At 49.6% G+C, this 15,468-nt stretch overlaps 2 protein-coding genes across 3 annotated transcripts in view; both read left to right on the top strand.

The window, feature by feature from the left end:
• zdhhc1 (zinc finger DHHC-type containing 1) overlaps positions 1–4,208 on the top strand; it is a 10,429-nt gene extending 6,221 nt beyond the window's left edge. Inside the window, exons 6-11 of one of the 2 annotated variants that reach the window (XM_070856603.1) lie at positions 67–222; positions 389–504; positions 761–849; positions 1,774–1,885; positions 3,418–3,487; positions 3,650–4,208. In XM_070856603.1, coding sequence (XP_070712704.1) covers positions 67–222; positions 389–504; positions 761–849; positions 1,774–1,885; positions 3,418–3,487; positions 3,650–4,149 — 1,043 coding nt within the window. In that variant the 3' untranslated portion in view covers positions 4,150–4,208. Of the gene's footprint in view, positions 1–66; positions 223–388; positions 505–760; positions 850–1,773; positions 1,886–3,417; positions 3,488–3,646 lie in introns of both variants that reach the window. The other variant, XM_070856595.1, reaches the window with a different exon arrangement.
• Positions 4,209–9,261: 5,053 nt separating this feature from the next.
• tppp3 (tubulin polymerization-promoting protein family member 3) lies at positions 9,262–14,711 on the top strand. The gene is made up of 4 exons (XM_070827490.1): positions 9,262–9,324; positions 12,386–12,586; positions 13,025–13,178; positions 14,207–14,711. Exons 2-4 carry the CDS (start codon positions 12,399–12,401, stop codon positions 14,399–14,401), a joined length of 537 nt encoding a protein of 178 aa, XP_070683591.1. The 5' UTR covers positions 9,262–9,324; positions 12,386–12,398; the 3' UTR covers positions 14,402–14,711.
• The last annotated feature ends 757 nt before the right edge of the window (positions 14,712–15,468 follow it).

Genomic DNA, 15,468 nt, shown 5'->3' with positions numbered 1-15,468 from the left:
AACAGAACTCTGCTGTGGCCCAGCTCACCCACAGTTACCCCCCCCTGTGTGTGTGTGTGTGTGCAGTGAGGAATGAGACAGGTGTGTGGTTCGTCTTCCTACCTGTGGCTCCTCTCAGGTCGGCGGCTGCAGTCATTCCCGGTCTGGCTGCCGTCACCATCGCTCTGGGCCTGCTGTCCTCTGTGCTGCTCAGCCACCTGCTCTGCTTCCACGTCTACCTGAGTGAGTCACACACCTGTCTGTCTGTCTGTCTGTCTGTCTGTCTTTATTAGCATCTTCATTAATTAGAACAACACATTTAAATAGAAAAAATAAAGTTTTTTTACGTGGAGAAGAGACACCAGCAGGTGGAAGCAGGTACACCATGTCTGTCTGCCCCCCCCCCCAGTGTGGAACAGACTCAGTACCTATGAGTACATTGTGCGGCAGCGCCACCGTCAGGACGGCAGAGACTCCAGGAAGCCAGCGTCCGTGAATGAGGCGGCGGCTCCATCACTCATCAAGGTAACTGAGACTCCTCCAGCGGCCATGTTGGCTCTGACCGGTCTGTCCTGTGGGGGGGAAGGGGAACACATTATCACCAAACTTTATTGTCACCGACCTTTATTTAAAGCCGGTTTACAGAAGGACAGAGGACAATCAGGGACCATAAACGCACCCCATATGACCTCAGAGGGGGAAATAAAATGACTCTTTGTGATGATGAGCTGTAGTTATTCACCAGTAGAGCTGAGTGTCTGTCCTCTACTGCCCCCCCCAGGACAGGAACTACTCAGGGACTCTGGGCTACACCAACCCCCATCTGGACGCTGAGGAACCTACCACTGTGGCAGCACGGGGGGAGGCAGAGTAAGTCCCCTGATGGTCTGATCCTTTTCACGCGGCCCGCCGGCCCCGTCACGTCTCAGTAACCAGGCGTTTCATAACACAGTGGGGCGGGACCCGTCGCCATGGAGACCATTTTCTGTACTCACAACAAAGTGAGCAAAATGAAATTCTTTGGCTGGGACTTCCAGGAAGCAGGCGGAGTGTGTGTGTGTCTGTGTGTGTGTGTGTGTGTGTGTGTGTGTGTGTGTGTGTCTGTGTGTGTGTGTCTGTGTGTGTGTGTGTGTGTGTCTGTGTGTCTGTGTGTGTGTGTGTGTGTGTGTGTGTCTGTGTGTGTGTGTGTGTCTGTGTGTGTGTGTGTGTGTGTGTGTGTGTCTGTGTGTGTGTGTGTGTGTGTGTGTGTGTGTGTCTGTGTGTGTGTGTGTGTGTCTGTGTCTGTGTGTGTGTGTGTCTGTGTGTGTGTGTCTGTGTGTGTGTGTGTGTGTGTCTGTGTGTGTGTGTCTGTGTGTGTGTGTGTGTCTGTGTCTGTGTGTGTGTGTGTGTCTGTGTCTGTGTGTGTCTGTGTGTGTGTGTCTGTGTGTGCATGTGTGGGAGGAGGCTTCACAAATAAGTCCCCTCAGCGTGGCTGTTTGCCCAGCAGATCACACACACACACACACACACACTCTCTCTCCTCAGCAGATTGTTTCATCACAGTCTCATAAACGTATGTCATGTACACCCCAGGGTACACGATGACATCACGTTCACGCCGCGGGGCGTGTTGGTGGATAACTCAGGGTGCATCAGCACGACGTACCGTGTGCTGCGTTCAAAGACAGTGCCTCAGTTTCTCTCTGGATTCAGACACAGTCGTCACTGTAAGGACCCCCAGTGTTCACAGGAGGAACTGCAGCTTCTACCCAGCAGGACTGTACTAAACTGTGTGTGTGTGTGTGTGTGAGACAGGTTCCTGGCTAATGGCAGACTGAAGAGTGTGTCCAGTCCTGTCATGGAGGAAGAAGCTCTGCCCACCGCGTCTGCAGAGCTGACAGCCACACACACACACCGACGCACACAGGTACACACACAGGTACACACACACATACACACACAGGTAGACACACAGGTAGACACACACACACACACACACACACACACACACACACACACACACAGGTACACACACACACACACACACACACACACACACACACACACACACACACACACAGGTACACACACACACAGGTAGACACACAGGTACACACACAGGTACACACACAGGTACACACACAGGTACACACACCGACGCACACAGGTACACACACACACACACACACACACACACAGGTACACACACACACACACACACACAGGTACACACACAGGTACACACACACACGCACACAGGTACACACACACACACACAGGTAGACACACAGGTACACACACACAGGTACACACACACACACACACACACACACACAAGTACACACCGACGCACTCAGGTACGCACACACACACACACACAGGTACACACACACACACACACACACACACACACACACACACACAGGTACACACACACACACACACCGACGCACACAGGTACACACACACAGGTACACACACACACAGATCAGGATCTGCTGGGACCTCCTTTGGCTTCAGAGCAGCTTCAGGTGTTCAGCAGGTGTTCAGCAGGTCTTTAGCAGGTGTTCAGCAGGTGTTCAGCAGGTCTTTAGCAGGTGTTCAGCAGGTCTTTAGCAGGTGTTCAGCAGGTCTTCAGCAGGTCTTTAGCAGGTCTTTAGCAGGTCTTCAGCAGGTCTTTAGCAGGTCTTCAGCAGGTCTTTAGCAGGTGTTCAGCAGGTCTTTAGCAGGTGTTCAGCAGGTCTTTAGCAGGTGTTCAGCAGGTCTTCAGCAGGTGTTCAGCAGGTCTTTAGCAGGTGTTCAGCAGGTCTTTAGCAGGTGTTCAGCAGGTCTTCAGCAGGTCTTTAGCAGGTCTTCAGCAGGTCTTCAGCAGGTCTTTAGCAGGTGTTCAGCAGGTCTTTAGCAGGTCTTTAGCAGGTCTTTAGCAGGTGTTCAGCAGGTCTTTAGCAGGTCTTCAGCAGGTCTTCAGCAGGTCTTTAGCAGGTGTTCAGCAGGTCTTTAGCAGGTCTTCAGCAGGTCTTTAGCAGGTGTTCAGCAGGTCTTTAGCAGGTGTTCAGCAGGTCTTCAGCAGGTCTTTAGCAGGTCTTTAGCAGGTGTTCAGCAGGTCTTTAGCAGGTCTTTAGCAGGTCTTTAGCAGGTGTTCAGCAGGTGTTCAGCAGGTCTTTAGCAGGTGTTCAGCAGGTCTTTAGCAGGTGTTCAGCAGGTGTTCAGCAGGTCTTCAGCAGATGTTCAGCAGGTCTTTAGCAGGTGTTCAGCAGGTGTTCAGCAGGTCTTCAGCAGGTCTTTAGCAGGTGTTCAGCAGGTCTTCAGCAGGTCTTTAGCAGGTGTTCAGCAGGTCTTCAGCAGGTCTTTAGCAGGTGTTCAGCAGGTCTTCTCCCCCACATGGAGAAGCAGAGTTTATCCTGAGCCGTCCTTGAGATGGAGCCACACACACACTCATCTCACAAACTGTGTTCTCAGAAAAAGAAGAAGAAGACCCGTAAAGTTCCTCCAGAGGTGACCAGAGAGCGCTGCACCGCCCCGCCCCCTGGTAACCACACACACACACACACACACGTTCTTTCTGGACTTCTGAGGACATGATGTGACCTGATTCTGACTCAGTGGCAGAGTGTGTGTGTGTGTGTGAGTGTGTAACTTGTGTGTATAACGTGTGTGTGTGTGTGTGTAACGTGTGTGTGTCCTCCAGCAGATCCTGGGGGTGTATCCACTGGCTCCCTGGGGCAGCGACTTCCTTTCCCAGCATTCCCTTTGAGGGCCTCCCTGCCCCCCCTGGCCGTCGCCACGGGCCCCGTGCAGGCCTCCGCCCCCCCAGCCGAGTACCACTCGGACTCAGCAGAGTCTCTGGAGGAGATCCCCGTGGTGTTGGCCAAGCTGGGGTCCTCGTCCTCCGCTGCCGCTGGAGACGCCCCCCCTTCTTCACACCGAGCCCCCCCGGCCTTCCCCCTGCCCTCCCCCCAGCCCAGGACTAAGAGGAAGGCCTCCTCCTCCTCCCGCGCTAATAAGAGCGCCACCGAGCTGAGGTTTGAGATGGCCTCCACGCACCCCCCCACCGTGTTTGTCAGCCGAGCCAGTGGAGACACGTCCGATCCCCGGGGGGGGGGCCTCAGTCTGGGCAGGAGGCAGCCCAGCTCCCGGCCAGCGTCCCGGGTGTCGCTGGGCTCAGGTGTGGCGTCCTGGGTGGATCTGTGAGTTCTGCCGCCACCACAGCTGGACTGTCACTTTGTACGACTTTTTACCCTAACCCTAACCCTCCCCATCAACGGTTCCAGCGCCGTCTCTCGCTGGTCTCCATGGCAACCCAGGGCCAGAGGGCCAACGTGGTTTATAGAGTGCTGACATCATTTCCTGTCCAGTCTCTGCAGCAGTAATGACCCCAAACACACTGCTAATGCTAATGCTAACGCTAACATCTGTGGGACTCTGAAAGGACCAACAGCAAATAAATGATCAATGAGCAATTAAATCTGTTAACGGATCAATGAATAAAAGTGGAAGTAGACGACTTTTTCACCTCCAGCAGCCAGAGGCACCACGATAGCTATTGATAGCTAATGATAGCCACGATAGCTACTGATAGCTAATGATAGCCACGATAGCTACTGATAGTTACTGATAGTTACTGATAGTTAATGATAGCCATGATAGCTACGGAAAGCTACGATAGCTAATGATAGCCACGATAGCTACGGATAGCTAATGATAGCTACTGATAATTACTGATAGCTAATGATAGCCACGATAGCTACGGATAGCTACGATAGCCACGATAGCTACGGATAGCTAATGATAGCCACGATAGCTACTGATAGCTAATGATAGCTACAATAGCTAATGATAGCCACGATAGCTACTGGCTACTGATAGCCACCCATAGCTAATTATAGCCACCGATAGTTACTGATAGCCACCCATAGCTAATGATAGCCACCCATAGCTACTGATAGCTAATGCTAGCCATCAGCTACCAGGGAAACATCAGTGCCGTTGTCTTCCTGTTTGGTTGAATCACTTCCTTTGTGCCATGAATCGAAGCTTCGTGTTCCAGGACGTTGTAGTCAGTGGGCGACAGACCGGCAGAGTGACAGTGAGACTGATAAGGAACCAATCTGAATGCTGATGGTGTCGTTATTCTACAGCCGTTAAACACTGAGCATCGACAGTTACTTCATCAGGACGAGTCCGAGTGAAAAAGTGTCAACTTTCACTTTAAGGCCAGACGGTCCCATAAGACGTTTCACAGAGTTCACTTCTATTTTCCAGAAATCTTTCTGTCAGCGTTTTTCTGAAACTTTTCAGCCAATCACATGCCTGTAGCCCCCTGCTGTCTGTGTAGCGCCCCCCTCATCCCCCACTGCAAACTGCAGCTCAGGGTGTAATCACTTTAAAGGAACAGTTTAACATTCAGGGTTTAATGTTCAGAGTGATAACTCTCTCATGTCTGGACTACATCCGGCTAGCTGAGCTTAGCATAAAGATTGGTCAGCTAGCCTGGTCCTGGTCCTACATAAACCTGTAAACTGTGAAATTTTGTTTTTACTCTTGAGTTTGTCTTGAGGGAGCTGGGAGCTGGATTTGGTTCCCCTTTGGACAGTTAGCCTGGCTAGCTGTCTTTATGCTAAGCTAAGCTAACCAGAGTTTCGATGTGAACATCTGCTCTCAGACACGCCGAGTTTCAGTCTGTAGCTGCTTCACATGTAGGATGTTCACGTGTTTTGACCTTTCAGCTGATTTGACCTGTTTCACAATAAATCATTTTCTCATGGTTTCACAACCAGATGGGTTCGTTGTCTTCATCATCTTCATCGTCAGAGATACAGAAACCTTTAAAGAAGCAGTCCGCAGTTATCATCAGATCACCTGCTCAGACTCAAACCAACAATGCTTATACCTGTATCTGACTTCCTGTCTGACTTCCTGTCTGTGGCTGTCAGCCCATTGGTTCCTCCTGATGATGTACATTTTTAAGCCACCTCTCAGATCTGTAGTTTCATGTTTGAAGAAACCTGTCGGCAGGTGTTCTGACTCGGCCAATCAGGAGGCTCAGAGCATTTGTTGTTCATGGACATTTGATCTAATTTAGATCTCAGAGGTCAGAGGTCATGGACAACATCAGTGAGGTCAGGTGATCTAAAGTCAGACTGGAGCGTCACCTCAACAGCAAGCATCAGACGACTTATCAGTAGCAGGCTTTTATTTTGACAGGACGCTTAATGGGTGTGTGTGTTTTGCATGCCACCATCCCTCCCTGATGAGGGGTTGCCACGGCAATGAGCCACAACAACATCATAACACCGTCAGTCAAAAAGGAGCGGCAATGATAAGTATGTCACACACACACACACACACACACAAGGGTGTTTGTGTCCTCTGGCAGCGGCCCAGTCCACCAGCAGCACGGGTTCCCACTGATCTGGAACCTTCTGATGGAGGAAATAAAAACAACCTGCAGGAGCCCAGAGAGACCTGGAACCTACACCCTGTTAGCATGTAGCTGTGATAGCATGTGGCCATGATAGCATGTAGTCCGTTGTAATTTTGACTCCCACCCGCCACCAGGGGGCTCCTGTGAGTAAGGTGCAGCCAACGTCTACAGAGACGTGGATACAGCTTTGTTTTTGTTCATCCCTCTGAAATCTTCTCAGTGGAGCATTAAGCCAAAAAAGTTCCACTTCCCAGGTAGAAAAGTACCCAGATCTTCCTCGTCGTTGGGTCCATAGAGCCTGGAGGACTAGCATCTCAGGCCTGCCAAGCTGGCTAGCTCCCTGTTAGCCCTGTGCTAGCTTCCTGTTAGCCCTGTGCTAACTCCCTGTTAGCCCTGTGCTAGCTTCCTGTTAGCCCTGTGCTAGCTTGAATGGGGATAAAATTATTTAATCATGCAGCTCTTCCAGACTTTTCAAATGTTTTTGGACTGAATGGATCAAACTCTGATGGAGAAACGAGTCGTTTATCCTCTGATTTACAGACGTCTCTTTCACGATAAGAGTCCTTAAAGTAAAATAAAGTGTTTTCGGGCCCAACAGCGTCAAATCATGGACGCCACTGTTGTCATTACATGGTTTGGCCACTAAGTCAGACTGGCGCCAGTGCCTGGAGACCTTCCCATCCAATAGGATGCAGGCGTACTGTCAACCAATTAAATGGTCACTGCCTTGTTGGCGGGAGCATTTGCTTTACTTGTTAGCTGTTATTGAACGTTATTGATTGTCGGTGGTATTTCTCTTACTGCAGTCAGAAACCACCTGAAACAGAGCTAATGCTAACAGCACATCACGCTAACGTCAGCTGAGACAGAAAACAGCTCTTTTCAGCACGAGCACATTCAGTTCCAGCTCAGAAGGGAACAGCTACAGTGTGAATCCGGCTCTGGAGGCCGAGGCTGCGGCTATTTCCTGGAAACGGACTGTTCCATCTGACAGTCACATGACTCCGTCCCTGGCCTATCGGTCCCCAGAGACTGATGTCATACTGAACTCCGCCCACTCGGACAGCTGCTTCCTGCTGACTATAGATATGAGGTCACTTCCTGCTGCATCCTCTGGGAGAGAGACCTGGTCGTACACACACGGTTTGTTTAGTTTCACAAATGAAGAAGAGCAGGTCACAGTGTGTGTGTGTGTGTGTGTGTCATAGCTGTCGTCATGGAGACAGGGTGTCATGGCGAGACTCAAACTTACCAACCAGACGTCCAACAGGAAGCTACGAAGATCGGGAAACACTGCGTGTGTCAAAACATGACCTTTTCCTCATCAGCTGGTTAGCACCTTAAAACGTACCCCCCCGACCCTAAACTAACCCCCTGACCCTAAACTAACCACCCTGACCCTAAACTAACCACCCTGACCCTAAACTAACCCCCTGATCCTAAACTAACCACCCTGACCCTAAACTAACCCCCTGATCCTAAGCTAACCACCCTGAACCTAAACTAACCCCCTGACCCTAAGCTAACCACCCTGACCCTAAACTAACCACCCTGACCCTAAACTAACCCCCTGACCCTAAGCTAACCACCCTGACCCTAAACTAACCACCCTGACCCTAAACTAACCCCCTGACCCTAAGCTAACCACCCTGACCCTAAACTAACCACCCTGACCCTAAACTAACCCCCTGACCCTAAGCTAACCACCCTGACCCTAAACTAACCACCCTGACCCTAAACTAACCACCCTGAACCTAAACTAACCCCCTGACCCTAAGCTAACCACCCTGACCCTAAACTAACCACCCTGACCCTAAACTAACCCCCTGACCCTAAGCTAACCACCCTGACCCTAAACTAACCACCCTGACCCTAAACTAACCCCCTGACCCTAAGCTAACCACCCTGACCCTAAACTAACCCCCTGATCCTAAGCTAACCACCCTGACCCTAAACTAACCACCCTGACCTTAAGCTAACCACCCTGACCCTAAACTAACCACCCTGACCCTAAACTAACCCCCTGACCCTAAACTAACCCCCTGATCCTAAGCTAACCACCCTGACCCTAAACTAACCACCCTGACCCTAAACTAACCACCCTGACCTTAAACTAACCACCCTGACCCTAAACTAACCACCCTGACCTTAAACTAACCACCCTGACCTTAAGCTAACCACCCTGACCCTAAACTAACCACCCTGACCCTAAACTAACCCCCTGACCCTAAACTAACCCCCTGATCCTAAGCTAACCACCCTGACCCTAAACTAACCACCCTGACCTTAAACTAACCACCCTGACCCTAAACTAACCACCCTGACCTTAAACTAACCACCCTGACCCTAAACTAACCCCCTGACCCTAAACTAACCCCCTGATCCTAAGCTAACCCCCTGACCCTAAACTAACCCCCTGATCCTAAGCTAACCACCCTGACCCTAAACTAACCACCCTGACCCTAAACTAACCACCCTGACCCTAAACCTCTGACCTCCGGCTCTGGGGGCCACACAGATCGAGGACTAACCTCCTTCCTCCTTCCCTTTCTCTCCTCCCTCCGTCCGTCCCTCTCCTCTCTCCCTCTCTCTCCTCCATCCCTCCATCCCTTCCCCCCCTTCCTCCATCCCTTTCCTCTCTCCCTCCCTCCCTCTCTCTCATCCCTCCATCTACTCCCCCTCCCTCCCTCCATCTACTCCCCCTCCTCTCTCCGTCCCTCCGTCTCCTCTCCCTCCTCTCTCTCTCCTCCCTCCCTCCCTCTACTCCCCATCCTCCCTCCCCTCTCCACCCTCCCACCATTTTAATGCCCTCCCCTGATGTGGGACAGGGTGTCGCCATGGCGACTGGATAAACAGACGATAACAAGCCCTCGGCGCTGCAGAGCTCATTTGAAGGTCCGGAGGAGAAGAGGAGACGGACAGAGGAGGACGAGGACAGACAGGTAAGACAATCTGTGACGGAGGAGAAGAGAGGAAACAGCTCACCTGTGTTAGAACAGACCTGACGGAACACTTTGTTTTCTAAAGAGTAGAAAGATCCAGAAGAGTCTGGTTTGTTCCAGCTGAGTTCATGTAGAATTGTGTTTCATTGATGATCCACGGACGATACTACCGAACCCAAGAGGAGGAGGAGGGTCTGGGGGTGGAGGTCCTGGTGGGGGTCAGATGGCTGTTAGAGGTCCAGTGCTGCTCAGCGAACTGTGACCTGATGTCACGTGACTTCATTACAGAGCACACAGCCCATGTTACACGCACACACACACACACACACATCATGTGTGGGTGAACAGCAGGAAACAAACCGATTATAAATCCTAACGAGCGAGGAGACTCGGTAACCATGACAACCACTGTTAGGGATTGCGTCAACGTGTGTGTGTAATCACACACGTCTGAGAAAAGCAGTTAGGTCATGTCTCACACCCTGACACACACACTCATATTTGTGTGTTTGTGAGGACCCTTACTGACACGATGTCTAACCTGAACCCTCAAACAGCACTACCAAAATGTCCTCAGGACACGGTAAGATGTCTGAGCTGGTCCTCACTCTGAGGCTCAAGGACACACTGAAACAAGGAAATGACCTGCAGGAGGATTTAGTGTTGTGCTGCCTCTCTCTTCATGGAGGTTCAGTCTCTTTGTGGAGGTTTTGTCTCTTCATGGAGGTTCAGTCTCTTTGTGGAGGTTTTGACTCTTCGTGGAGGTTCTGTCTCTTCGTGGAGGTTCAGTCTCTTCGCGGAGGTTTTGACTCTTCGTGGAGGTTCTGTCTCTTCGTGGAGGTTCAGTCTCTTCGTGGAGGTTTTGACTCTTCGTGGAGGTTCAGTCTCTTTGTGGAGGTTCTGTCTCTTCGTGGAGGTTCAGTCTCTTCGTGGAGGTTTTGACTCTTCGTGGAGGTTCAGTCTCTTCGTGGAGGTTCTGTCTCTTCGTGGAGGTTCAGTCTCTTCGTGGAGGTTTTGACTCTTCGTGGAGGTTTTGACTCTTCGTGGAGGTTCTGTCTCTTCGTGGAGGTTCAGTCTCTTCGTTGAGGTTTTGACTCTTCGTGGAGGTTCTGTCTCTTCGTGGAGGTTCAGTCTCTTTGTGGAGGTTTTGACTCTTCGTGGAGGTTCATTCTCTTCGTGGAGGTTTTGTCTCTTCGTGGAGGTTTTGACTCTTCGTGGAGGTTCTGACTCTTTATGGAGGTTTTGCCTCTTCGTGGAGGTTCAGTCTCTTCGTGGAGGTTCTGACTCTTCGTGGAGGTTTTGACTCTTCGTGGAGGTTTTGTCTCCTCACGGAGGTTCTGACTTCATGGAGGTTTTGTCTCTTCGTGGAGGTTCTGACTTCATGGAGGTTCTGACTCTTCATGGAGGTTTTGCCTCTTTGTGGAGGTTTTGCCTCTTCGTGGAGGTTTTGACTCTTCGTGGAGGTTTTGTCTCTTTGTGGAGGTTTTGTCTCTTCACGGAGGTTCTGACTTCATGGAGGTTTTGACTCTTCGTGGAGGTTTTGCCTCTTCGTGGAGGTTTTGCCTCTTCGTGGAGGTTTTGTCTCTTCGTGGAGGTTCTGACTCTTTGTGGAGGTTTTGCCTCTTTGTGGAGGTTTTGTCTCTTCGTGGAGGTTTTGACTCTTTGTGGAGGTTTTGTCTCTTCACGGAGGTTCTGACTTCATGGAGGTTTTGTCTCTTCATGGAGGTTTTGTCTCTTCGTGGAGGTTTTGACTCTTCGTGGAGGTTTTGTCTCTTCGTGGAGGTTCTGACTTCATGGAGGTTTTGACTCTTCGTGGAGGTTTTGACTCTTCGTGGAGGTTTTGTCTCTTCATGGAGGTTTTGTCTCTTCGTGGAGGTTTTGACTCTTTATGGAGGTTTTGTCTCTTCACGGAGGTTCTGACTTCATGGAGGTTTTGACTCTTCATGGAGGTTTTGTCTCTTCATGGACGTTCTGACTTCATGGAGGTTTTGACTCTTCGTGGAGGTTTTGTCTCTTCGTGGAGGTTTTGCCTCTTCGTGGAGGTTTTGACTCTTCGTGGAGGTTTTGACTCTTCATGGAGGTTTTGTCTCTTCATGGAGGTTCTGACTTCATGGAGGTTTTGACTCTTCATGGAGGTTTTGTCTCTTCATGGAGGTTCTGACTTCATGGAGGTTTTGACTCTTCGTGGAGGTTTTGCCTCTTCGTGGAGGTTTTGTCTCTTCGTGGAGGTTTTGACTCTTCGTGGAGGTTTTGTCTCTTCATGGAGGTTTTGTCTCTTCGTGGAGGTTTTGACTCTTTATGGAGGTTTTGTCTCTTCACGGAGGTTCTGACTTCATGGAGGTTTTGACTCTTCATGGAGGTTTTGTCTCTTCATGGAGGTTCTGACTTCATGGAGGTTCTGACTTCATGGAGGTTTTGACTCTTCGTGGAGGTTCAGTCTCTTCGTGGAGGTTTTGACTCTTCGTGGAGGTTCAGTCTCTTCGTGGAGGTTCTGTCTCTTCGTGGAGGTTCAGTCTCTTCGTGGAGGTTTTGACTCTTCGTGGAGGTTCATTCTCTTCGTGGAGGTTTTGTCTCTTTGTGGAGGTTTTGACTCTTCGTGGAGGTTCTGTCTCTTCGTGGAGGTTCTGACTCTTCGTGGAGGTTTTGACTCTTCGTGGAGGTTTTGTCTCCTCACGGAGGTTCTGACTTCATGGAGGTTTTGTCTCTTCGTGGAGGTTTTGTCTCTTCATGGAGGTTCTGACTCTTCATGGAGGTTTTGCCTCTTTGTGGAGGTTTTGCCTCTTCGTGGAGGTTTTGACTCTTCGTGGAGGTTTTGTCTCTTTGTGGAGGTTTTGACTCTTCGTGGAGGTTTTGCCTCTTCGTGGAGGTTTTGACTCTTCGTGGAGGTTTTGTCTCTTCGTGGAGGTTTTGACTCTTCGTGGAGGTTTTGCCTCTTCGTGGAGGTTTTGACTCTTCGTGGAGGTTTTGTCTCTTCACGGAGGTTTTGACTCTTCACGGAGGTTTTGTCTCTTCGTGGAGGTTTTGTCTCTTCACGGAGGTTTTCATTCATCTTGTTTTGCAGGTATTTTCCCATCATGGCGGAGAGTGCAGACATGGAGCAGCTCCTGACATCTTTTAAAAAGTTTGCCATCCATGGAGACACGAAGGCTGCAGGGAAGGAGTTGAACGGGAAGAACTGGGCCAAACTGTGCAAAGACTGCAAGATCATAGACAGCAAGAACGTCACCAGCACTGACGTGGACATCGTCTTCTCCAAAGTCAAGTGAGTTTGCAGTCATGTTTAAAGGACCACTCCACTCCATTTTAGTGAATGTAGTCTGGTGTGTGTGCTGTTTGTGGTTAAACCAAAAGGATCTTCCAGGTCTCTCTCTGTAGGGATCCTTTCCATGATGCTGTCACACACTTAGAATAACACTCTGAGCCTGTCAGTGGATCAAACAAGCTCTTTTAGTGGACCTACTGTGATCAGGTGCAGTTGTCCCAAAGGATCACGTTGCAGCCATGCTGCTGGTTGAGGCCACAGTTTTCCTGCTGACATGTTTTATTGCTTTATGTTTTTAAACTTTATTGTTGAGGGGACAAAGTTTTTTCATTGATTAGATGAATTGTTGTCTCTGTTTCCCAGTGTGGTAAAGTTAATGGTAACTCCAGTTGAGAGTTTTCTCATCCGTCTCTGTTGTTTTTGTGTTTCTGCGTGAAGACAGAAGACGTCTCGGGTCATCACCTACGAGGAGTTTCTCAGGGCTCTGGAGGAACTGGCTCCAAAGAGGTTCAAAGGTCAAAGTAAAGAGGAGGCGCTGGCGTCCATCTTCAAACTGGTGGAAGGCAGAGAGCCCACCAATGTTGGAGTGACGGTGAGACAAGAAGCTTTTATTCTCTTCTGACACTCAGCTGTGTGCTGTTTCTCCCCCTGGTCCTCTCTGTTCACATCCTGGTGTCTGAATGACTGGTAGGTAGTAAAAGTCTGAAGAGCAGAAAATACTCAGTGACTACAGCCAGTTTACAGACATGAACCTCTCAGCTCCTGGTGTCTGTGTGTGCTAATGATCACTGCAGGTTCACATAGAAAACAGCTGGTGTCCGGTTAAGGTTTGGTTCTTTAACCAAAACTAGACTTGACTGCTGTAGTATTAGAGTCTGTTGGGACTGAAACTGAACTGTTCTCTCCAAACGAACGCTGGGATCAGAGTCAGACTTCTTAACATTAAGAAACAGGTGTGAAGCATCCATTCATTTAGTCAGATTTATTGCTGTTGCACTAAATTCAGAAGCTGCTTGACAGAAATTACAGTATTGTCTGCATAAATCTGAGCTTCACAGCATGTGCTCACTGATGCAAACCCTCCCCATATAAACTGGGAGGACGTAGTTTGCCTGATAATCACTGCGTGGCTGTAGGATGTTTGGAGTTACACACAGCAGCTATTTATTTTATAGAAAAAATTATATATTATATATAATTCTATATTATCATATATTATTTTACCTCATAGAACACAGGAATTTATGTGCCATTGGTGTTTTAAAGAGTTAGTTTGGATCCTTTTAAAACACTAAAGTCACAAAAACACAAATAAAGTTTACGAGGAAAATGTCAACTGTCAATTGTCAACATTTTAATAATTGATTACTTGGTTTCAATGGTTTTTCTTATAAGAAATAAAAGTCAAAATTCCATCCATCCCATATTCTTAAAGGAGAAGGAGGATCTGTCTGTAGAATGAGCCTTCACATCTAAACACCGTGTTTCTACAGGAGCCCAGAACGGACAAACTGGAATTTTAGTTTTAGTGGCAGCTTGGCTTTGGCTCCGTCTCACCTGTGGGGGGCAGTATAGAGTTTTGCCCTCGCTCTGATTTTGTTTCCTCTGTGTGACCTTCAGAAAGTGGCGAAGGCAGCGGCAGTGGACCGTCTAACCGACACGTCACGGTACACTGGATCACACAAGGAGCGTTTCGACGACAGCGGGCGCGGCCGCGGTCGGGAGGGCCGGGAGGAGCTAGTGGAGAACACCGGCTACGTGGGGGCGTACAGGAACGCTGGGACCTACGACACCAAGACGAAGGCTGAGAAATAAGGAGGAGGGAAGCCCCGCCCCCCCACAGCTGGACCAAACCTTGAACTGTGTGTGTGTGTGTGTGTGTGTGTGTGTGTGTGTGTTTGTGGGGGGGGGTGTGTGGGTGTGTGTGTGTGTGGACACACTGACAGCTTGAGGTTCAGCTGAGCTGCTCTCAGATCAGATCTGTAGAAACATGTTGATGACAGAAGTGATGCAGTTTGTAGGAAATAAACAGGAGCAGCAGTCTGACCCTGAAAAGCGTTTCAGAGAGTTTCTCCTGCTGATCAGAGTTCCTGCTCACATTTACCTGGTTTGGTCCTTAAACTGATGTTGGAGCTTCTAACAGGCTGCGTTTCTTCTTCTGCTGCTTTAAATGTGTTTCTAGCAGGATCAAACAGGCTGCGTTTCTTCTTCTGCTGCTTTAAATGTGTTTCTTGGATGTACTTCCTGCTTTGTTGTGCTGCAGCTACAGACAGCAGCTAAAGTCACAGTCAGAGTGTTTCTCCATCCCAGATGAACCTCTGGTCGTCATGGTGTTAAAAACCCTCTGAGCGGCTGACGTCTGGCCTGGTGCCCCCCCATTAGAGAATAATACTGATGTGCTGCTGGAATAAACCACTGACAGTCTGCACGGGGGCTTTTATTTTGAAAACTGAGCTGATTCTCTTTGCCGTTTGTCTGTCTGACTTCCTGCTGCCTCTTCTGCTCTGAGCTGTTCCCAGTGGGATTTAGGCTTGAGGCCTCAGCAGCGCCTCCACTCAGAGCCGAACAGACTGAGAGACCAAACACAGACTGTAAGGAAGAGGTGGGCGTGGCCCCCGTGACATCACCCATTGGTTTATTGAGGCTTCAAGTTTAGTATTTTTGAAAATTGCCATCTTTGTTTAATGATGGTTGCCATGTTGATTTTGGTGCCAAAGTGACGCATGAGTTTTTTCATTCCTCACCTCTGATTGGTCAGGTTCAGTCAGGACCCTCCTCTGATTGGTCAGGTTCAGACAGGACCCTCCTCTGATTGGTCAGGTTCAGACAGGACCCTCCTCTGATTGGTCGGGTTCAGACAGGACCCTCCTCTGATTGGTCAG

The sequence above is a fragment of the Pempheris klunzingeri genome, chromosome 1 (assembly GCF_042242105.1).
Source record: "Pempheris klunzingeri isolate RE-2024b chromosome 1, fPemKlu1.hap1, whole genome shotgun sequence".
Classification (NCBI taxonomy): domain Eukaryota; kingdom Metazoa; phylum Chordata; class Actinopteri; order Acropomatiformes; family Pempheridae; genus Pempheris; species Pempheris klunzingeri.
Note: the sequence above shows the minus strand (reverse complement) of the source record. Positions and strands in the feature narration are given on the sequence as shown.

Coding starts and splice junctions, on each gene's coding strand:
- tppp3 (XM_070827490.1), top strand. CDS start 12,399: ATGGCGGAGAGTGCAGACATGGAGCAGCTCCTGACATCTTTTAAAAAG. Junction 12,587..13,024: donor ATCGTCTTCTCCAAAGTCAA/GTGAGTTTGCAG, acceptor TTCTGCGTGAAG/ACAGAAGACGTCTCGGGTCA. Junction 13,179..14,206: donor CCACCAATGTTGGAGTGACG/GTGAGACAAGAA, acceptor TGTGACCTTCAG/AAAGTGGCGAAGGCAGCGGC.